Source organism: Natrix helvetica, assembly GCF_964273705.1.
Source record: "Natrix helvetica genome assembly, chromosome: 1".
NCBI classification, from domain to species: Eukaryota; Metazoa; Chordata; class Lepidosauria; order Squamata; family Natricidae; genus Natrix; species Natrix helvetica.
The window spans coordinates 304,064,333-304,088,134 of NC_138548.1; the positions used below are offsets into that span (position 1 = coordinate 304,064,333).

The 23,802-nt window shown below is 39.2% G+C and overlaps 1 protein-coding gene across 2 annotated transcripts in view; it reads right to left on the reverse strand.

The window, feature by feature from the left end:
• The window catches only part of VGLL4 (vestigial like family member 4), a 109,685-nt gene that overhangs the window by 68,088 nt on the left and 17,795 nt on the right, over positions 1–23,802 (reverse strand). Inside the window, exon 1 of one of the 2 annotated variants that reach the window (XM_081934771.1) lies at positions 2,159–2,669. The exons of the other annotated variant lie outside the window; for it this stretch is intronic. Within the exon in view, the coding sequence (XP_081790897.1) occupies positions 2,159–2,243 (85 nt within the window). The 5' untranslated portion in view covers positions 2,244–2,669. Of the gene's footprint in view, positions 1–2,158; positions 2,670–23,802 lie in introns of those variants that run through there. 2 annotated transcript variants of the gene reach the window in all.

A 23,802-nucleotide genomic window follows, 5' to 3' on the forward strand; every position in this document is an offset into this window, starting at 1 on the left:
CTGTCTAAGGAAGAAAAAAAGGTGCATATTATTCTCTCTCCTCCAATAAGAGAGTCAATTATTCTTACTAAGACAATGAAATTTAAAATGTTTAAAATTTATTACATTTTTCTCATGACCTTACGCATCTTGACTGTACATGTGTACACTGTCAACTGCAGTAGGAAAAGTTGTAAGGCTCTACCATAAATGACAGTAGCATGGGAGATCCTTCCCTATTCTAAGAACACATAGTAGAGCTGTGGTGGCGCAGTGGTTAGAAAGCAGTACTGCAGACTAACTCGTTGCTCACTCCAGGAGTTCGAATCTGAACGGCTCAAGGTTGACTCTGCCTTCCATCCTTCCAAGGTTGGTAAAATGGGGACCCAGATTGTTGGAGGCAATATGCTACCTCTTTAAACTGCTTATAGAAGGCTGTAAAGCACTATGAAGTGGTATATAAGTCTAAGTGCTATTGATATCTTTAAAGCAGAAGAAAATGTACACACCCACAGATGTTTTATAAACTTATTTTGTTTTTATTTACATTTTCTAAATGTTTAAGCAGAGTTGTATTTTTTATTTTAATCAAGAGGAAAAGTATTACAGAGCAGTAACACTCCCCCCAAACAATAGGCTCTTTAAAGGGCAAGTCTTTCCATGGCATCAATTTTTATATATATAAAAAAGGAAGCTAGCAAACCTGTAAAGGACAGCCTAATCTTTTGCAACCTGGTACCTCAACTGATGTCCTGGGGTCAGCTTTCAGAATTTCCAGGACATCTGAAAGGTACCAGGCTGAGAAAGGTTTTAACGAGAACTCTCTGAAAGCGCCTAGGGCAAGATAACCTCTTCTCCCACAGTCATCTCTAATATTTGCTATTTTAAAGCAGGAGATTGAAGACATACATTCTGAGGAGTATCCAATTTATTGAAAAGGCAGGCCTTGTTATTTCAGCTGACATGTTTCCAGCGCCAGCATTTCACTGCCAGCTTTCTCATTTGTTTTTCTTTTCCTATTCTTAGCAGATTTATACTTTGCTATCCTCAACAAATTCTTCACAGATCTCTATTAAACAAAGCACTCTCCAAACAATAGTGGAAAACTTTCAAACTGAAAAACCGGAAAAGAGAGATTGAGAGATCTGTGCAATGTTTGTGTGTCAGCCTGTCTTGTTGGTACTTTGCACATACGCCAACAGAAAACAGTCCTACTGCCAACCAGAACTACTGATGTCTATCATCCTTTCCTTTCTTCTCCCCTTCCCTTCCCTTCCCATTACAGCCTTTTCAAACTAAACCTGAATTTATTAAAAAGCAGTAAAGTTCTGATTCCCTTATAATCAGGATAGGGGTGAGGTTGGGTAATGCCACTATAGCGATTGTATGTTGGTGAGGAAAAAAATCCGTATCAGCAAAGCACACATATGGGGATTAAAAGAGGGGGAGGTAGAATCAGCTAGAAGATCACCAGAATGCCTGGTTTCCAGCAGCTGTGTAGCTTTTAACGGTGAGAGGCAGACTGCTGAGCAGACCTGGAGGGAGGAGATGTGGGACCAGGGGAGGGGAGGGGAGTCGGTTCTCCATGTCAGAGCTTTCTCAGAGCTGTAATGAAATGAGCAGGAAATGAGAAGTCAAACAAAGGGCCACTCTGTATTCTGTAATACAGACACCTTTCAATCGCTGGAACCGAGTAATTAAAAAAAAACTTTATTATGCCCTAAAACTAGCAACTGATATGAGACAAAAACAACTTGCCACCCTAGCATTCAGCCATTGTTGCTGCTCATCTGTACTTAATGTAGAAAGGAAGCATGTAGAAGTCATGTATATCGTCAAGAAAAAACACATCCAGGCAAAGGAACTCTACAGAAACAGAAAATCAAAGTCTTCTGACACAACTAAATAAACATCTCATCTATAATGATATTTGCTGCCTTTGCAAGATGCAACTTGTGCCCACTTTGAGACAGAATTCCAAGAAAAAAGACCCCATCTTTCTAATTGAAAAGAGTGAATATTGTAAATGATTTTTTCTTTCTTTCTGGAACAATGGTAGGGAGTGTAAGGGGAATCACCCCGCAGCATAGGTTCCAAGTCAGAGGAAACTTAACAGAGGTTTTACAAAGGAAAGCGGAGGAGGAGGAGAAAGCTACAGGCAACAGGCATCATAGGTTACCTTCATACTGGCGGAGAATGCCAATATTGTTGTTCATCTTGTCCAAGTACTGGTAATTCAACAGGTCCATCTTCATAAATAGCATTTAGTGGGCTAGCAAAGAAGACCAGCTTGCTTGCTTTCACCCCGCAACAGCAGCGAGAACACAGGCAAATAAATGCTCCAGGCTCCTTCCCAAGCTCCACCAGCCTCAAGGCCCAGCCTCCGACTAATCAAAACAAAAGTATATTAAAATGGAGTGGTTGTAAAAAAAAAAAAAAGGCGGGCAGGAGGCAAAAAAAAAAATATAAGATCCCTCTTCGGAAGCTCGAGATCTGGAGGCAGAAAGTGGAGAGTAGGTTATGCCCACCGTCGCCACTGAGATTGCGCTGGGGGAGGGTAAGGCCTGGAAGAGCTCAGCTTCCTAGGACAAAGACATGCTAATTCTCCTCACAGCCCGCTGCAAGTTAACTGCGCTGACATGCAGGCTATGCTTGGTATGACTCCTATGTAAACTAGCTTCCTCTTTCTAGCAGTCGGCCAGGACTGAGCATGCTCGCTGAATCCCCGGAGCTCTTCAAATGTCAGGGATATTTTCTGCACAAGATCAGGCTCTAAATGCACAGGGAGTTTTGAAAGCAAGACAGAGGAGAAGGAGGAGGAGCTGTTGAAGACGGCACAGAAGGGGCCATGTCAGCCTCTGCCCTTACAGGAAGCACAGCTGCCACTACAGTACGAGAGAAGAAAAAGCAAACACCAAGCTGCTTTTGACAAAGTCTAAGCTGGAAAGTTAAATCAATGTATTGGGAGAATTCATTTCTGAAAATAGAAGCTGACACCTTTGCTTTTTTTTTCCCTCTCCATTTTCTCATTCTTAATCTATTTCTAATTCCAAACTAATCTCAACCCAAACACAGTTAAACAAAAATGATGGGAGTTTTACTTGCAAATAAAACTTAGCCGGCTGTAGTACAACTGTCATTATTTAATTCCATATGAACACAGTTAACAATGCACATAGAAAAAAAACTACTATACTGTGATGTTTTAATTAATTGCTGTAATATTTAAATATCTGGTTAAAAAGTTGTGAATTCCAAAAAGAGTACTTTAGAGCCACAGAAGCTTGGCATCCTTGTATCAGATACATTTAGGCATTGTTTAATTCTTGGTTTGCTACACAGCAAATGTTTTCTTAGGATGAGTTGGAATAAGCAATGCCACTTTTGGAGAACTGGAGGTTTGGACTGCAACAGCAGGATTAAAAAGTGCCAAATAGAAAAGGGAGAACAGCTCATCACAAGGGGCCCTTGAGGGGGGGGAACAAAACAGTCATGTTGAAGTTGAAGGAAGGTACATTTATTTTGGATATCAGAGAATGCAATTTTTTTTTTCTATTTTGAGAAACAATCCTGCAATAAATGTTTCTAGTTTGCTGGATTTTCCCCCCCTTGCAGTTTTTTTTAAAAGAAACTTTACAAATGAATTTGCTGGAGACAATATTTGTTGATGAGTGTAAACAAAACTCCTTTGTAATTATTTATAATTCATTTTTGTTTTTAAGTGTTATATGGGATTCTATCAGATTTATAATTTAGGGAGTTTACTGATACCTGCATTTACTACAGAAGTCACCCCAATAATTTTCTTAGGATGGTTGCTTATAAGAAGGCAATAGAATTTTAAGATATCAAACAGCAACCAATATGCAGCAGTTTAAAATTAACCCTATCAATGAAACGATAATTGCTTTCAAATATAGTTTCATCAAGCTCACTTAGCTTATCTCTAAAAGGCCAAATGGAGGTGGGGGCCTGGTTAGAATTTGGATGGGAGACCACCAGGATTTCTCAGAGCTGTAGGCAAGACTAGGAAGTCAAAAAGCATCCCACAAGTAAGCAAACCACTGCTACTCATATCTCATGCACTTATTCGGTGCTGACATGAATAGCCTATTCATGCTATTCAATATGTAGGAGAAATGTCCTTTACCTAATGTTATAATGATTCTTTATTAACAACATTATAATCACATTATTTATAATCACATTATTTATCATGTCACATGGGATGCATCCTTTTCCATCCAATTCTTCTTAGAATCAAATCACACCTTTGTTAATCAGCTAAATGTTAATTTTTTTGTGACACAAAATTTGGCCACAAATGGATTGAAACTAAGTGACCATAATAATGTCCAGGAACAACTAAATTGTCTCGTTTTCTACTCATTATGTATTCCAATAAATAAGATAAAATTCATGAATTAAATTTGCATGTTCAAATTAATGTTTCTTTCATTTCTGAAATGTTAATCTTAAAACTGTAAAGTTCTTCCCATTATTATCTTTCTAAATTTTAACTCCCCTTAAAGGTAAAGGTTCCCCTCGCACATATGTGCTAGTCGTTCTCGACTCTAGGGAGCGGTAGTTATCTCCATTTCAAAGTCGAAGAGCCAGCGCTGTCCGAAGACATCTCCATGGTCATGTAGCCAGCATGACTAAATGCCAAAGGCGCACAGAACACTGTTACCTTAACACCAAAGGTGGTTCCTATGTTTCTACTTCATTTTTACATGCTTTCGAATTGCTAGGTTCGCAGAAGCTAGGACAAGTAACGGGAGTTCACTCCATTATGTGGCACTAGGGATTTGTACCGCTGAACTGCCGACCTTTCTGATCGACAAGCTCAGCGTCTTAGCCACTGAGCCACCGCATCCCTTAACTCCCCTTAGTTTCACTTATTTTTAGTGATATAAAGCAGTCCAGTATTACCATTATGCTGGCAGCTACAACATCAAGATTCTACCGACATATTACCTGGCTCTATTCTCTGCATTATAGCAGCATCCTAAAATGAACAGCCTTGCAACTTTATAACTGATCCATCAATCACAGCTTGGAACCACCAACGTATGTACCAAAGTGCAGCAACCACAAACACATTGTAATAATACTGTAGAACTAATCCTGTTCTCTTCACATATAAAAGATACAACTGTTGCCAGGCAGCCTTATCCGTTTTTCATTCCTAGTGAACTGGATGACACCAACTGACACCTACAGCTAAATACTGAATTATTTTGATAACCTAAACAATTTATTAAGGAACAAATTACTAAGAAATATGGCATTCCATCTGGATGAAATCAGAAATGACAAACTGGCAATTGTCACAGTGAGCCATTTGCTACATAGTCTAGTACAGTGATGGTTAACCTTTTTGGTGCCGTGTGCCTAAAGCGTGCACACACGTGCATGCATGCAAGCATACCCCAACCCCCAAAATGCAATACGAGTACATGCCCTACTCTTGCGCATGCATCGACATTTCCTGCGCATGCATATGCTCCCCCCCGGCCCCCGTTTTGACTCCCAGGTTGGGGCTGGAAGCTTTTAGGGCCCAAAATGGGGCACGGGGGGGGGGCCTTCACAAGCTCTGCAGTTTGTCCCCTGAACGCCCAGGCTTTCTCCTCCATTCCTGCCTCCCATGCCTTCTTGATCTCCGTAGTTTCTCCCCAGCGAGCCCAGGCTTTCTCCCCCATTCCTGCCATGGAGAGGCACCTGTGGAGGGTAGAACCTGCAGAGATCGAGAAAGGCATGGACAGCAGGAATGCAGGAGAAAGCTAGGCATGCTGAGAGGAAACTGCGGAGCTCAGTAAAGGCCCCACCCCCCACGCATTCGCGGCAGAGACCCAAAGACCAGCTGGTTGGCAGGAAGTGCACACCTGGGGCGATGGCTAGCGTGCCTGCAAACAGGGCTCTGCATGCCATCTGTGGCACATGTGCCATAGTTTCACCATCACAGGTCTAGTATATTGGAGGAAAGAAAGAAAGAAAGAAAGAAAGAAAGAAAGAAAGAAAGAAAGAAAGAAAGAAAGAAAGAAAGAAAGAAAGAAAGAAAGAAAGAAAGGAGGGAGGAGGAATAATCTAACCTACTTCAATGTAATCTAGATATATTGGTTATCTGGTTAACCTAGACTTGTCTGAAAAAGAAAACAGATGGAAACAGTCTAGTAGACTAACTCTCAACACTTGTTGTTTTTAATATTATTCTATTTAATACTTATTTTAATAATTAATTTTATTTTGTTAATAATTAAATATTACTATTTATTATTCTACTGTAAAAATATTTAAAATAGGATTCACGCATCTATTTTCACTGCCATAGAGAAGTACTACATAGCATTAAATATTTAAGAACCTAGTTTCGATTAGTACATTGCTTTTCAGATAGTGGAGCAAATGTATCAATTAAAGGCATCCATAATTGCCAAATTTCATACACATATATTAAAAAATGTTCATGAAATAAAATTGTGAATTGCCTCCAAGAAGTATCTTTTACAGTACTAAAACATATTAAATATATTTTCTAGAAGTAATTCCCTGTAGTCTCACAAAAGAATTTGATGAGACTGTAACCACTGCACAAAAAGCTCAGCTTGAAATCCAATCAATGTTAAACATGTATCATCCCAAACTTTGCTCTCTACATGGTCATGTTGCATAATTTACATTTAGTAATAATTTTCATTCATTTTAGGAATCGACCCCTAAATATTTTGTAGTGTTGGTTATGTGCTTTGTACCCGATAATATAGAACACAGTATAACAGTATTCAAGACAAAACAATTATAGTAACAGCAATTGCACAAGGTTCGGTCTCTCCTTATTATGTTAGATTTGATAATGCCTTTTACCCAGTAGATCTTAAGATTTCCCAGGTTTTTAGAATTTTTCTTGGCTGCAACTATGTGACTAAGCTCGAGTGCCAACTCAGAGTAACACTGCATTGTATAATTAAATAGGCTCCCGCTCAAGTGAAAGCTGTAATTTGGTGCAACACAGGAATTATTAAAGTTTTGTTAAGACTGTATTTTTCCATATATGTTTTAGTACAATACTGTCCCCTACAGGCAACACTGAAGACATGCACATGCTATTACAATATACATATATTTTGTTAAAAGTTGGCTGCTTTACATTCATTTAGAAAAAGTTAGCTATGTACCCAGGTGTCTATTTTTGTCTTTGAATTACTAATATCATTTTCTTTACCATTCCATATTTCAGTTTCTAGCTTGGTCACAGTATATGACAAACAAATATATGTTATTATATATATTAACAGTATATGCTAAACAAATAATTCTCTCAACATTATCAAACTATTTACTAAGTCTGCATTACTATTAGTAATACTATTAATATTCTCATTGTTTATATCACACATCTCCTCCCACTTATGACTGTATGACTGTAACTTTGTTGCTTATATGCTTACAATTTATATTATTTCCTAATATGATTTGATTGCTTATTTGTACCCTATGACTATCATTAAGTGTTGTACCTTATGATTCTTGACGATTGTATCTTCTCTTTTATGTACACTGAGAGCATATGCACCAAAGACAAATTCCTTGTGTGTCCAATCACACTTGGCCAATAAACAATTGAATTCTACTCTACTCTACTCTACTCTAAATAATCTCTATCAGATAATTAAAGTGGCAGAAATCTGACCAATACGAAGCATATTTGCTAAATCATTTTCCCACTAATATACCATAGTTCATACAGCTATAGTATGAAAAGGCCAGTGATAGTTCTGAATACCGTGTTTTCCCGAAAATACGACCTGTCCTGAAACTAAAGCCTTGCCACATATTTCGCATGGGCAAAAATATAAGCCCACCCCTGAAAATAAACCCCCTGGATAACTCCCCCCCTCCGGCCAGGCAGAGCACTGCTCACCGACATAGCGGTACCCTGAAGGCGCCAAGATGCAGGAGCAGGGGGGGAGGTGCTCACATTGCTTGGTGCCTTCGGGATACCACTAGGTGGAGTGGCGTTCTGCCTGGCTGGAGGGGGGAGTTGGAAGACTCTCTGTCTGGAAGACTCTCTTACACAGAGTTCCAGCAGACAGCCCACAACCATAGAGCGCACTCCTAGAGCGGCCACTGCTGGAAAACTTGGCAGCCAAGTTTTGGAGTTTGGAACCGGAGAAGACGTTATGTTCGGAGCGCGGCGGTGGCTGTTGCAAGGAGAGCTGGGCCCAGACACTTTGAGGCTAGGAGGCATGCCTGCTGGAGGCGGAACAGGCACTCACGCAACCTCCTTCTCCAGTCGGGCAGAGCTCCATGCACTGACCTAGCGGGTATCCCTAATGTGCCAAGCCGTGGGAGCTGGGGAACGGGCAGAGCGCCATGTGGCTTGACGCCTTAGTGATACCCCCTAGGTCAGTGAATGGCGCTCTGCCCGGCTAGAGAGGGGGGTTGCCAGGCAGTTGCTCGTGAGCTTGGTCACCTAATGGCTGCTTCGCCCCTGAGGCTGTGCCCGGCTCGTCGGGAGCCAGTTCGCAAGGGAGCTGCAACCCCAAAACAATAAGCCCAAGGCCATATTTTGTAAGTAAACAGAAAATAAGACCCTGTCGTATTTTCGGGGAAACACGGATGATGATATGAGGATTTTTTTTAAAAAAAGCAGGCAGCTATGATAGGGATCCTTTTGAGGTTGCTCATGAATGAAAACTAAACAGTGAGTGACACTCACTCCTCAAAAAGGACCTTAAAAAGAAATAAAATCAGTGCAGGCCCCTGGACTCATGGCTCCGAAGAGATTTTGCACAAAACTATCTTATGCAACAGCTATACCCATTCTTAGATTGAGGCTGTACTCAGTTAGTCCAGTCTTACTCACTTCCAAGTTGGCCCATTGCAATGTTTTTCATGCGGCATTGCTCTTAAAAATTATACGTCCTGGTTATCACCTTTAAAGATCAACATGGCATAGTGTACCCCCTGCTTCCAGTGGTTTTGCTGGTCCCACCAAATTGGGCAATAGTGGACACATTCCATGTTCCTTCAATGAAGCAATGTCACTTGGCAAGACTGTTAGGGTGTAACCAACAAGTTGGGTAGACAATATATTGCACAAGGCATGTTATGTATCTTTAAGAGAGGAGCTCTGCTAATTAGTAGATTACAGCCTTTAAATTGCAGCTGATGTTGTTGCTCTCTCTCTCTCTCTCTCTCTTGATTGCTGTATGATAACTGCTGCCTAACTGTTACTACTGTTGCTACTACTTACTGTGTGTAAGTTATTTGCTACTTGTATCCAAGTTATCTTGGTAGTATTGGACTGCTTTTTCTGTGTATGACTTTTTGGCTGTGTTTATGGATTTTGCTATATTCTTCAAAAAGTAAAGATTTATTTTGTTACTTTACTATCCATTATTTAGTGTGGTTGCTTTATCTATCGCACGCTGCGTATACTTTACAGGGTTGCTCTGTTATAACCTCGACCTGGGGTTCATTGCTAGTGCTTAATCGCACCAGTTCCTAACATTGGTTATGGGCCCAGACACCCTGCCTTAATCATAATTTTTTTTTTAAGCACCACTTTTTGGATAGTTTATTTTTGTGAATATGGCACAAGAACAGTCTGCTGCAATCTCCATGATTACCCGGTTTGATGGAACCAACTATGTTTCCTGGTCCTTGAAGTGTTCCCTACTTCTGCGTAGAGAAGGACTGTGGTCTGTGGTTCAGAACCCACCAGATGTTACAGATTGGGATCCTGCTGATAATGAGGATGCGAAGAAGATTGCGCAGTTTAACAGGGACAATGAGAGAGCTCTCTGCATTATCGGACTAACACTGAATGACCAGCAACTTGTCCATATTCGTGGCGAAGAGTCTGCTGCTAGGTGTTGGAACACATTGCGGAGAATTTATGTTCGGGACAGTGTGGGTGCTCATATTCATCTCACACGGAAACTGTTTAGAGCCCGTTTGCAAAAAGGTGGTGATATGTTGGCTCATTTAGACTTCATGAAGAAAACTTTGCAGGATTTGCAAGAAAAAGAGTTAATTTTTTCTGAGCTTCACCAGGTGTATATTATTCTATCGTCGCTTGATGAAAGCTACGACTCTTTTGTTTCCTCATTGGAAGTTCGTTCACGAGATGAACTGACATTATCTGAGGTTACCGGGAGATTGCTTGAAGAGTCCAGACGAAGAGAGGATAGAGTTCAGTTCAGAGACAATCAATCACAAGAAGAAACACAGTTTTCAACTGTAAATTTTGTTAAGAAATGTTATTCTTGTGGTGGTAAGGGGCATATTGCTAAGAACTGTAAAAATAGCAAGAAAAGGAGTGTTGCTAATAGTAAAAGAAAAAGCAACAATGTTACTGTAACTGTAGCTAAGGTAGATAAGCCTGTAAACCATAGTTTCTGGGTGGTTGACAGTGGCGCATCGCATTCTATAACCAAGGTTAAAGAAAGGTTTGTTACTATGAAGGCTAGCAAACAGCACATTTCCTTAGCAAATGGTTGGAAAATTAAGGCTTCAGGTGAAGGTACAGCTTATTGTCCATGTATTAATGAAAAATTGGAAATGTTATATGTACCTAAAATGAAATTTAACCTCTTATCTGTAAAAGACCTTGTGAAATGTGGGTTTACAGTAACATTTAAGAATGATAGATGCATTATCGAAAAGGAAGGTAATAGTGTTATTGCCAATTTGGAGAATAATTTATTTATTCTACATGAGAACTCTTTAAATATTGCGAGTTCTGAACCTGGTTATAAGAATAAACAGCCCCATGATAACTGTATACATCTACTTCATAGACGTTTAGGCCATGTAAATTTTAAAATGGTACGTCAAACTGTTATTCTATCTAAGGGAATCAATTTGAAACCTTGTTCAAAATATCTTAACTGTAATGCCTGTAACCAGGCTAAAAGTAAGGTTACCCCTGCAAACCGGTTTAAAGGATTCAAGACATCTAAACCACTGGAAGTAGTGTTTGCAGACCTAATTGGCCCTAAGAAACCTAGCTTAGGAGGTGCCTGCTATATACTCAGCATTATGGACCATTATTCTAGGTATGGTTTCTGTTATGTAATGAAATCAAAGGCAGAAACTTTCCAACATTTTACTAAATGGTTAAAGTTTGTTGAACGTAAGATGGATAAAAAAGTACTTTGCCTAGTTACTGATAACGGGTCTGAATTCACTAATCATAGGTTTACATCAATGTTGGAGAATGCTGGTATAGAACATAGGCGTTCTGCCCCCTACAGGCCAGAACATAATTCATTTATTGAAAGACGTGGTCAATCATTGCAGGCAATGACCAGAACTATGCTGGTTGATACTGGTTTGTCAGAAAAGCTTTGGGGTGAGGCTATAATGTGTGCAAACCATATTCTGAACATAGTAGTTAACTCAACTACTGGTAAGATTCCTTATACTCTTTGACATGGTAGGAAGCCTGATTTGAGTTATTTACACACATTTGGTGTCCCTGCTTGGGTGCATATTCCCTCACAGACTAGACGGAAGGATCAAAGCAGAGCTAGGAAGATGGTTTTTGTTGGGTACAATTCCAATCATAGATCGTTTAGGTTCTGGGAACCTGGAACTCGGAGAATTATGCACAGTGCTAGTGCTAAATTTTCAGAACATGTTGGTTGGGAGAAGCTAGAACAAGAGTTTAACAAGGTTTGTGATGATGTAGATGTTGATCGTTTGGTTAATCATGATACACCAAATGAGCAGTTAGAGAATCAGGATGGTCCATCTATTACTCTGAAAGGGGAGGAAGATGTAGATGTAGAATCTACTCGTGAGGTGGAACAGGATGATCCTGCAAGTCCTGTATTGCCTAGGAGGTCTACTAGGGACAGGCATCCACCCGACAGATACCAAGCCAGTGCAGTATTGCAAGTTAGCATAGAACCTTCTAGTTTTGCAGAGTTAAGGCTGTATCCTGAAAAGGAAAAGAAATTGTGGAAGGCAGCTATGGAGAAGGAGTTGAAATCCTTACAGGAATTGAAGGTTTATGAAGAAGCTAGGCTCCCTTCAGGGGAGAGTGCAATTGGTTGTAGATGGGTGTTTAAAATTAAAAACGATGCTGCTGGCAATGCTATTTATAAGGCTCGTTTAGTTGCTCAAGGGTTTTCCCAAACTGAGAGGGATTACGATGAGGTTTTTGCTCCGAGCTTGAAAGCCTCTACGTTGAGGGCAGCATTGGTGTGGGCTGCTAAGTATCGGTGTAATGTTACCCATATTGATGTTGAAACAGCGTATCTGCATGCTCCATTGCAGCATACCATTTATATGAAGATGCCACCAGGTGTGGATTCTAATGGCCAGACTGGTTGTTGGAGACTTAAAAAGAGCCTTTATGGTTTAAAACAGTCCGGTTTTGAGTGGAACAGATGCATAGTAAATGAACTAAAAGCTATGGGATTTATTCCAGGTTTGGCTGATCCTTGTTTATTTAGACGGGTGAAAAATGGTTTGATCTCGTTGTTGCTTTTGTTCACGGACGATATAGTTATTATTACTAGGTCTGAGCAGGAAGCTATTGACATTGTTTCACAATTAGAGAGTAAATTTAGAATCCGGAATTTGGGTGAAATTAAGCATTATCTGGGCTTAGATGTGGTTAGAACCAGTAAAGGTTTTAAGCTGTCGCAGGCTGGTAAAATTAATCATTTGCTTAAGAAATATAGCATGGAGCTATGTAAGACTGCAAAGACACCAATGGCATTGGAGTTTAAACCTGAGGTTACTGAGGGTACTGGTTTTGATAAGGGAATCTATCAATCTTTGATAGGTAGCCTAATGTACCTAAGTAATTGGTCTAGACCAGATATATCATTTAGTGTGAACCAACTGGCTAGATTCAATGATAATCCTTCAGAGAGGCATTGGCAAGCAGCAAAGCGTGTGCTGCGTTATTTAAAGAAAACTATCCACTATGCGTTGTATTTAGAGCCGAATAGGGATTTAGTTTTGATTGTTTATGCTGATGCGAATTTTGCAGCTGCTATAGATAATAGGAAGTCAACTTCCGGCATAGCCTTTATGCTAGGTGGTGTACTGATTGGATGGAAGTCGATACGACAGAAACACATAAGCTTATCCACAATGGAAGCTGAGTTTTCATGTTTGTCGTTGACATGTACTGAGCTGATATATTGTAAGCAGTTGCTTATAGATATGGGATTAAGTATCAATGAACCTTTTACTGTTTATGAAGATAATCAGGCAGCAATAAAAATGGCGACTAGTTTAGCTATTAAGACGAGATCGAAGTATACTGATTTGAGGTATCTTAATGTTCGACAAAGCATTAAGGATGGCCTGATAAAGTTGGAATATTGTTCAACTGAAGACAATTTAGCAGACAACTTCACTAAGGCACAAAGTTCAGTGAAACATACCTCATCATGTGAAGATTATCATCTTAGATTGTGAGTGGATATATTGATCTACCCAAAGGGGAGAATGTTAGGGTGTAACCAACAAGTTGGGTAGACAATATATTGCACAAGGCATGTTATGTATCTTTAAGAGAGGAGCTCTGCTAATTAGTAGATTACAGCCTTTAAATTGCAGCTGATGTTGTTGCTCTCTCTCTCTCTCTCTCTCTTGATTGCTGTATGATAACTGCTGCCTAACTGTTACTACTGTTACTACTACTTACTGTGTGTAAGTTATTTGCTACTTGTATCCAAGTTATCTTGGTAGTATTGGACTGCTTTTTCTGTGTATGACTTTTTGGCTGTGTTTATGGATTTTGCTATATTCTTCAAAAAGTAAAGATTTATTTTGTTACTTTACTATCCATTATTTAGTGTGGTTGCTTTATCTATCGCACGCTGCGTATACTTTACAGGGTTGCTCTGTTATAACCTCGACCTGGGGTTCATTGCTAGTGCTTAATCGCACCAGTTCCTAACAAAGACCAAGAAAGTGGGCATTCTTTGTCCCCTGGCTATGAAACAGCCTCCTCCATGAGATGTGGATGGCAGCAAGCCAACTGCTCTTCCCCAAGGCATACCAAGAGAATAATGTAGCCCTATGTATGTGTGTTTCTATTGTCTGTGCAGAATGGTTGTGCAATTGCACCAGTTTTGACCTTCCATGCCATAGGAAGACCTAGCAACAGTAACTCATGCCTCATTACCATTAGGTGGAAAACTGTAGCATACTTTACATTTGAAAAATACAAAGGGTCCATTCCAGCTATGTACACACTGGTTCTTAGCACTTGGAGCCTATAATATTGATTATGTGGGCCCTCCAACAACTGCCAATTGCATTCTGTTAAGGAATTACCACTATTACATAAGGTCAGAATTTGACTCAGAAAGAAGAGGTTACAATTACTCTAGCGTGCTGATACCATCTGTACTACCACCTCTTCTGCAGAGGCAAAACTAGGAAACATTATGAAGATATATACTAATGAGAATGGCCCTAGGAAGGTATTTGCTTGCTCACCAGTTTCTGCTCATACCACACCCTCGCTCTCCATTTAAAACACTTTAGCAATCCATGAGTATTTCATGAAGTAGAACCTGTAAAGATACAGTGTATTGAAAAGCTAAAAGATACTAAACCATGAACCAGCTTACAATGATGCTCATATATGTCTGTCTAAGCAATTCTAGTTGTTTAGTACCAGATGGCCTTTCCGGCTCTGGGGCAGTGCTCCTCTCTGTTTCTAAGCTGAAGAGCCAACACTGTCCGAAAACGTCTCCATGGTCATGTGGCCAGCATGACTAAACACCAAAGGCACAGTGAGTGCTGTTACCTTCCCACCAAAGTGGTTCCTATTTTTCTATGTGCATATTTACGTGCTTTCGAACTGCTAGGTTGGCAGAAGCTGGGACAAGTAATGGGGGCTCACTCTGTTATGCGGCACTAGGGATTCGAACTGCTGAACTGCCGACCTTATGATCGAAAAGCTCAGCATCTTAGTCACTGAGCCACTGCGCCCCTAGAGCCGGAAACGACTAGCACATACACTATATTGCCAAAAGTATTTGCTCACCCATCCACATAATCAGATTCAGTTGTGAGCGAATACTTTTGGCAATATAGTGTATGTGCGGGGGGGAACCTTTACCTTTAGTTACCGGATGGTACTTCAGAGAAAAATCCTCCCTTCCTACGATATCCTTTTCCTTCCACTGCTGCTGCTAACATTATTTAGCTAATATCTCAAGGCTTTCAAAATACATTCTTTACTTAAAATGCTTATTACAACACTCTTCCTTAGTCCTTCTCGTGTTAATTCTCCTCTCACCACCAGGATTTATATGGTGTGGATATAAACAGCTGAGAAACACACACACAAAAACTCTTTCAAAAATGGGAGAACATGTGGGATCTAATCTATAATTTTAAAAAAGCAGAAGTAATCATGTTGCATTTTTTAAAATGTTGCTTTTGGAAGACAAGAGGAAAAAAATAACACTACTGAAATCTTCAACCTGGATTCTTGATTCTGAAGCCTAGAGCACTTCAGGGAAGGCAGGGAGGGGTTCTACTGTAGCAACAACAGGGTACCCACAAGGAAGCTGAGTCAGTATTCCTCCTGGGGCTAAAAAGAATGCAAAGCCAGAGAGAAAACTGCTCTGGCAAGTTTGAAACACACATCACATAAAAGTATTTTCTTCAGAAGTCAGCAAATGCATTGCTTCCACCCCCACCCCACAAAATATCCTCTCCATTCTACCCAGACTACATCTCTCATACAGAGTTGAGAAGCATTCTCCATGTAAAAACTGTCTGCAAATCAGATTTAGACCTTGCATCCAGCTGGTGGAGCAGAGAATCTGGGAGGCATAAAGAAAGTTAGAGCAATCAGAGCTGGGCTTGCAAACCTCTGAATATGCACTACATACCAGCAAAGGTTTGTTTTCATTTGTTGCCATCTAGTTGTTTTCCATATTTTGGCAGTCCAGATATTATAGACCAAAGGAAGGCATATAACACCATGCCAGAGGGGAACCTAGAAAAGAGTATATACAAGAAATACCATACTAAAGCAACACGACTGACTATCTCCTGGAGCAGCAAACCGAGACTAAGGTATCTTTACCAAAGGTATAAATGCAACAATTTCATCAAATTACTACCACAAGGAACCTCATTTAGTTACTAAATAGATTGTTAACTCTGATTTTCTGCCTTTTAGCAGATATTGCTAAGTATTTAGAAAAAGGGAAAGCAAAATTACTAATACTTTATTAAACACTATCTTAAATTATATCACAGAGTACATGGAATGATAAAAGTAATCATCACTGGTCTTATTTTTAAATTTTCTTTCATATAAATACTCTCATGTTAGATATTTGTATGTGGCTGAATTCTTGAGTAAAAGATCATATTATAAGAAAGACATGTGAATCTTTAAAAGATTGTATTAGACAGTTCTGAGTCATACAATACACACACACACTCAGAGAGACACGTACAGAGACTCATATGTATACATACAAATACACAGACACACATAGAGACGAAACATATGCCTTAGGTATAAAAGCCACTGGGTAACTTTCATCCAGATACTGTCTGTCTCTCTCTCAACACAACCTACCTTCCCAGATAGTTGTTGTTGGGGAAAATAGGAGGAGGAAGCTGTATTAGGTATATTTGCCACCTTGAGTTATTTTTTTAAAATAGTAAAAAGAGGAAATAAATCATAATAAATAAATAATAAAGTGTAGAGAAAATATAGACTCTTTCCATGATGAATGAGATTGCATTTTCACATTTCATTTAGCACTGTTTATTAAAATTAAGCATCTCTTTTGAAGCAAAAGACAAATATCTTTGCATATTTATAAAACTTTAAAAAACCCTGTATCAATTACTTATTAAAAACACAATGTTCAAATCAGTCAGTTCATGTTTGTACCTACAGAATTCCTGAATGCATTTTATCTCGAGTCTCAAAATGGTTGGGTGTTGTTGCTTTTGCTTTGTGAGATAGATAAGATTAGATATTTGTTAAAGACAGTGATATGAAAACTACTTCTACCTTCTGGTAAGAATTTACAACCTTATCCCATGAAAAATGAAAAAAAAAAGCCATCTAGTTCCCTTTTGTTGCAATTCCCTTTTTATTACTACATGAGAGATTTTGGAGACATGCATTTACAAGATCAAACATGAAGTATGAAGCATGTTTCAACCAAGAATTCATTGATTATGAGGGACACAGTACTAAGTAGCCCAGCACCCTACAAGTGAGAGTTTCTAGCAAGAATATCTACCAGAGTCTCCAGCAAGCATATCTATCAGGATATATCCCTACACATGTTTTATTTAAAACAGTTGTTTCTGGAGACTGCAATCTGAAGCAATGAGATACAAATGAAAAAAGACATCTAACTGTTTCTTTGCCTATCCCATTTAAAAATCCAAATCCCTGCCAATACAAGCTGCAATTTTATAGCCAGTCAAAGAAGCTTGAACACCACTTGATTCTCATCCAAATGGCAATCATATTCTAAGATACTCCATTTTTTTTTACATTTAGGTCTGTTTCTAGTGAAAATCACTATAAACACTGGCATTATACATTGCTTGTATACAACACGACTGACTGTCCCAATTCAAATCTAAGGCAAACTAAACAATGTTACAATAATCCAAGTCTCAGCTTTGACCAGAGATGTAAAAGAAGCTAAAGTTGAAGAATTCTTTGTTTACCTATAACAACCTTTTAACACAACACCAAAAAAGAAGAGAGGTGTCATACAAATTATGGGAGGGTAAAGGGCTTAAGATGGAAGCAAAATAGCATCTCGAATGATGGGAAATGGTCTTTGTATATGAAATAAAACAGAAAAATATTTCAAAGTGCAAAAAGCAACAGAAGACAAAATGACAAAAAACCACTGCAAATAAACACCTGGTCCAACTAAATGTTGAATTCCAAAGATGAACAAGCAAACTTCTTCACATTAGCTGTCAGCTAGTGGAAAAGGTGGCAATATGATATGATTAATCCTCTTTTATACATGTTGGATGATTATCTATCTGAGATATTATAGGGAAGGTATGTCCAACCTGCAGCCTACAGGCCGCATGCAGCCTTAGACAGCTAGAAAGATCACAAACGTTTAATAGCAATAAGACTTAGACTTATATACCGCTTTTCAGTGCTTTAGTGCCATCTCTAAACGGTTTACAGGGTTGTAATTGCCCCCGATAATCTGGGTCCTCATTTTACCCACCTCGGAAGGATGGAAGGATGAGTTAACCTTGAGCCTGGTGAGATTCGAACTGTCAAATTGCAGGCAGCCAGCAGGCAGCAGAAATAGCCTGCAGTACTGCATTTTAAGCACTAAGCTACCACGGCTCTTGTTATTATGTTATTTATATTTATTAATTATATTACATGTTTTACAGATAGTCCTGAACTTACGACCACAATTGAATGAGTGAGTGAGCACATTGAATGAACACAATGTTGCTAAGTGAGAAATTTATTAAGTAAGTTTTGTCCCATTGTATGACTTTTCTTACCACATTTGTTAAGGGAATCACTGCAGCTGTTAAGTTAGTAAAATGATTGTTAAGTGAACCTAGCTTCCCTGCTTACTTTACTTCTCAGAAAGTCACAAAAGATGGTCACATGACCCCAGAATAATGCAACTGTCATAAATATGAATCAGTTGTTAAGCATCTGAATGTAAATCACATGACCATGGGAATGTTGCAATGGCTATAAGTGTGAAAAATAGTCATTAGTCACTTTTTTCAGTGCCTTTGAACGGACACTAAAAAATCGAGAACTACCCGTATATTCCTGTTTACTCAATGTGGATCAGGCAAGCCAAAAGTTGACCACCCATGTTCTAGAACAGTGAGGCTTTCCTGAAGCCTGGGCAAGGTGAAAATGGCTTCTCCCGATCCCCCCGAAGGCCAGAAATGGATTGTTTCCGAACTTCTGATTGGCCCATTGGACCCGTTTTTTGCCCTCCCCAGGCTCCGGAGGCTTTCCTGAAGCGTGGGGGTGCAAAAAACAGCCTCCCCCAACCCTCCAGAAAGCTGAAAATCAGCTGGCCGGCACATGCATGCACGCTGGAGCTGATGGCTCACAAATATGGCTCGGCAAGCCACCTGTGGCACGCATACCATAGGTTCGCCATCATGATTCTAGAGGCTAGAACTAGATTTCTTCTGATCACTTCTAACTATCATTCTAAGCATTAAGCAATTATATTTAAATAAATAATACAAAGAAATTGCACAATGATGAAATTATAAGGACAAAATTATAAATAAAAGAACACTCTCATATAAAGATGACCATAATAAAAGACAAAGAAGGCAATTTATTAAAGAAGGAAACTACAAAGACATGACATGAATATACTGAATAAATGTACCCCAAATTATGATAATGGTATGTCAAATTTTTCAACTTTCAATTTCTAAACATTAGGGGTGCTCAAACGTTGTGAGCTCCCATGCCTTGGGAGATATTTTGGTTATTTTAATATAATTTAGATCTGCTTTAATAACTACATAAATAATATAACTTTTTAACATTTTGTTTGTTTCATTTCACAGGTTCAGTGGTCTTTCTCTTTTTGTTAAACATTGTTTTGTCTGAGAGTGTTAATACTGCTGACCTCATTTCCTGTGAGTGTGATGACTGATCTGTAATGGCTTCTAAAAAAGGAACAAGATTGGGAACATTCACTCATATGAGCAACCTAACTGGGACAGGCAGAGACTTGTTGCTGTCTGAATTCCCAATACTACGAGACATTCTCAGATATGGCCTTCTGTTAAGAGAACAAAGTAGTGATGATGCTAAAAACTACCCAGCAGCTGGTCTTGCAAGAGACATACGTATATCCAAAGTGCTTGAAAAGTGGGAACAAGCGAACAGTTCTTTTGTGATCCTTATTGTAAATTCACAAGTGACAATCTTGAACAAGATCCAAGAGAGCTGGATCAAGCCAAAAACATATCTCTTGGGAGAGAAAAGCTAGATGTTAAAGAGGCTTTCACTGAAACCTGACAAACTGTTTGACATCAACTGCAAGTGTCAAATTGTTCTGTGTGCTGAATTTGGCTGCCCTGCTGGTTGCAAAAAAGCAGCTCACATTAACTGTACATGCCCTAAGGAGACAAAGATACCATTGAAGGAATGTGCTTTTGTTAAAGGTCAAAGAGACAAGATTGGTTCTTTTGGATCTCACCAGATTGGTTTGCCAGATGTACTTGACCAAAAACAATTAGGCAAAAGGCAAAAGCAGCAAGATGATGAGAGACAAAGGCTTGCTAAATATAAGCAGAGAAGTATTCCAGACATTTCAATCTCTTATGCTGAAAATGAAGGACAGATAACTGATGATGAAGATGATGTGATGGAAGTTATGAAGAGGCCTTAGACCAAACACACATGCCCTCTATCTCAAAAGAAAAGACAGAATACAATAGATTAGAAACAGCAAATGTCGTTATGCAGAGCATAAGCTATGGTGTTGGTCTATGGACCACTGCTGCCATCACCACAACTGTCTTCATAGATGCTGGCTTGATCACCGAATAAAAGAAACTTGCAGTTGACCTCAATAAAGTCAAAAGAGCCCAGGAAAAAATTACGAAGTCCCTAGATGAAGAATTTGATGAGCTCTGTAAGAAGGGCGAAATAGAATGCATCTTCTTTGATGGCCATATAGATGCAACTAAAGTGCCATGCACTGGGGCGACATCAAGCTTGACCGGAAGTGGAATTGATTGTATGTGTTCTCCACATGAATGAGTTACCCCTACAACACTAATCACAAAAATGGATGGAAAGACCTTGTCTAACAACAAATGGGCATGTAAAATTGGCAACATGCTAGACACTGCAACAGAACTTGACACTGATCCTTCATTCACCAGAGTTTCAATTTCACTGAGCAACAGTATTGTAAAGGATATCTCTACTGATGAAGTGTACAGATATAGGATCACCCAGGCAGTAAGAACAGATCCGTCTCTTCTGGAAATTGGCCCTGTAGGCCATTCATGCTGGTTGACAACGGTAAATAGGCTTTGTAGAATATGGGTTTCAAAACATGACTTTAACCCATTATTTCTGCCTACCTGCTATCTGCAGGCAGAGTGGGTATGTTCCAGGTCCCTTCTCTAAATATTGACATCTAGTGAGGCCAAGGAATCATGTCTTCTCTGTCACTGCTATCATTCTCTGGAACAGCTTCCCTCCAGTGATCTAGATGGTGCCCTCTCTCCTGGCTAAACGAAGTAATTAGATATTTTCCTAGATAATACAAGTACAAATGTATAAGGACTCAATGAATCAGTTACTGACAAAATGGCAAAATCGCACCTATCAAGTCATGAAAAGGTTGAGGTTACTGAGGAAACTACAGCAATGGTAAATCCATGCATTTTTGTGAGATACTGTAACAGTCTTTACAATTGTGTGAGGATATTGATGGATGAACGTATTTGCTTCACTTTGCTCCACTGTTAAGCAAACATGAATGACACATAAAGACAAATCATTAGTAGGTCATTAGCAAATCCCCATTCCTTGTTTTGGTTTTTATTCTTAAACAAATATAGGTGTGAATCTATTTACATTTATATGATTTACTATATACAACAGAGTTATACAAATCAACAATATTTCTAGTTTTACTGGTTAAACCTTATTCAGCAAATCATGTTTAGTTTTTTTAAAAAATGCATGCCATAATCAGACTAATTATTTAATCCAAGCTATTATGTCCTTCAGCTAAGTTTATAAAAATATACTACATATTTTCCTGGCACATAAAGAGAGCATAATAAATGTGTGCATTCTACTTTTGTATGTAAGTTACCAAACTCTATATAAATCAAATGGTTCACAGGATCAGATCATCAAAAGGAGGCAAAAGAAAAATCAGTACACCACAATTATCATCTAACCAGCCATCAGAGATTGTAAGAAATATTTTAGGAAAACTCTGCATGCTTTATTAATTCAATCTGTTTTCCTTCTTCACTCCTGCCAACAGCAACTCCTTTGTATATGCTTTTCGTATTGGGAGCAGAACAGCTATAAGTAGCCATGCTTATGTTCACAAAACAAAGTGCTCCGGGATTAGCCAAGCTTGCTATGTAACCATACAGTAGTTAATTTATTATGGTGAAGAACAATATTACTGGATTATTACGATTTACTTTACTTACATGGGGTTGTCCTCTAGGTCAGTCTATAAATTCCAATTGGTGCAAAATCAGAAGCTCTTGTACTTATGGGAATATAACCATATAACCTTAGTGCTATGGGAGCTACATGGCTGGTAGGGTGTTTACAAGTGCTATTCAAGGAACTACAGGTTTTAGGACCTAGGTAAGTGATGGTAAACCTTTTTGGAACCGAGTGCCAAAAAGGGAGCGCATGCACTCGTTGGGGAAGCAACCTGAAAGAGGAGCTGCCCGGTGTGCATGCGCACATCGGAAATCAGAACCGGTTTCTGGCATGGATGCGTGCATGATAATCAGCTGTTCGGCACGCATGCGTACTCAGAAAACGGAAGGCAGTTTTTCTAGTTTCCGGCACTGCTGCATGTGTGAAAGCCAGCTGATCATCGCACATGCATGCATGCCAGAAACCCAGAAAAGAAATGGGCAACGCTGCGCATGCTGGGCAACATGGCTCTGTGTGCCACTTCGGGCACGTGTGGCATAGGTTCGCCATCATGAACCTAGATATTTACACGAGGACCTTTCCCTAAAAGATTATGTTTCTCTTCCCAGTCTGAGTGATGGGAAGAGAATGCCAGATGAAGGTCCCACTCCAATTGGGTCCAAAAAGTGAACACTGAAAAAAAAAGTATGAATGGTTCCTTTCTATAGCCCTGTAAAAAGTCTGGTTATTCCAGAAGCCTAGATTTACTGTGTTGTCCACCCTAACTCCAATGGTTATGTTTATTGTTTATAATATGTAAATATAGTTAGCATTTCTTACCTCATTGGTATCTTGTTACTGTTACTGTTTTATACAATGCTTAGAGTCTTTCAAGACAGAAGCACTTTGTAGATGTTATAAATAAATAAATTACTAATCTACAGCTAAAACAGAACAGACTAAACAAGAAATATTGAATAAAGCTGTAGAAAAACCAGGGAGGCGTAGGGTAAGTAGCATAGTGACTCTAAAGTTAGCAACTTTATACTTCATGGAATACACCTTTGGTAGCGTACCTGTAAGACACCTTTGGTAATACCTTTTAATGATGCATCTGTTGTGTAAACCAATTTCTGGCTTATAGAGTTGTAGTAAATGTTTCCATTTTCTTCAATAAGAAAGAACTTTTACCTTAGCAGGACCATGCTGTCTCAAGAATTCTGGAATTTGAAATTCACAAATCATAAAGAGGCCATAGTTCCCCACCTCTGCCTTAAGAGGTGGGAATCACAATCTTGCTTGTTGCCATTCAGCAAACTCAAATGATCAAGACAGCTACAGACTGAATTAAATCTATAAATTATTTACACATCATTCTACTATAATCAAGATCTAATTACAAATAGGCCTCGTCTAGCAACCACAGTTGATATTGGCAGGTTAGTCATTACGTGAAGCAGTCGGTAAGTGAGACGGCACCTGTACAAATGATCTTACTTTGTTTCCTTTGCTTTACAGACCTGGGAAGGTCATGAATGCAAGGCCTGGTCATAAAATTGTTTTTCCATCACCATCGTATTTCCTAAACCAGGCAGTTGTTAGAATTACTTGTGTAGCTATTTAACAACAGTTATAAAAAATAAAACACTATTTTTTATTCATGACATTTCTACTTGGTGGCA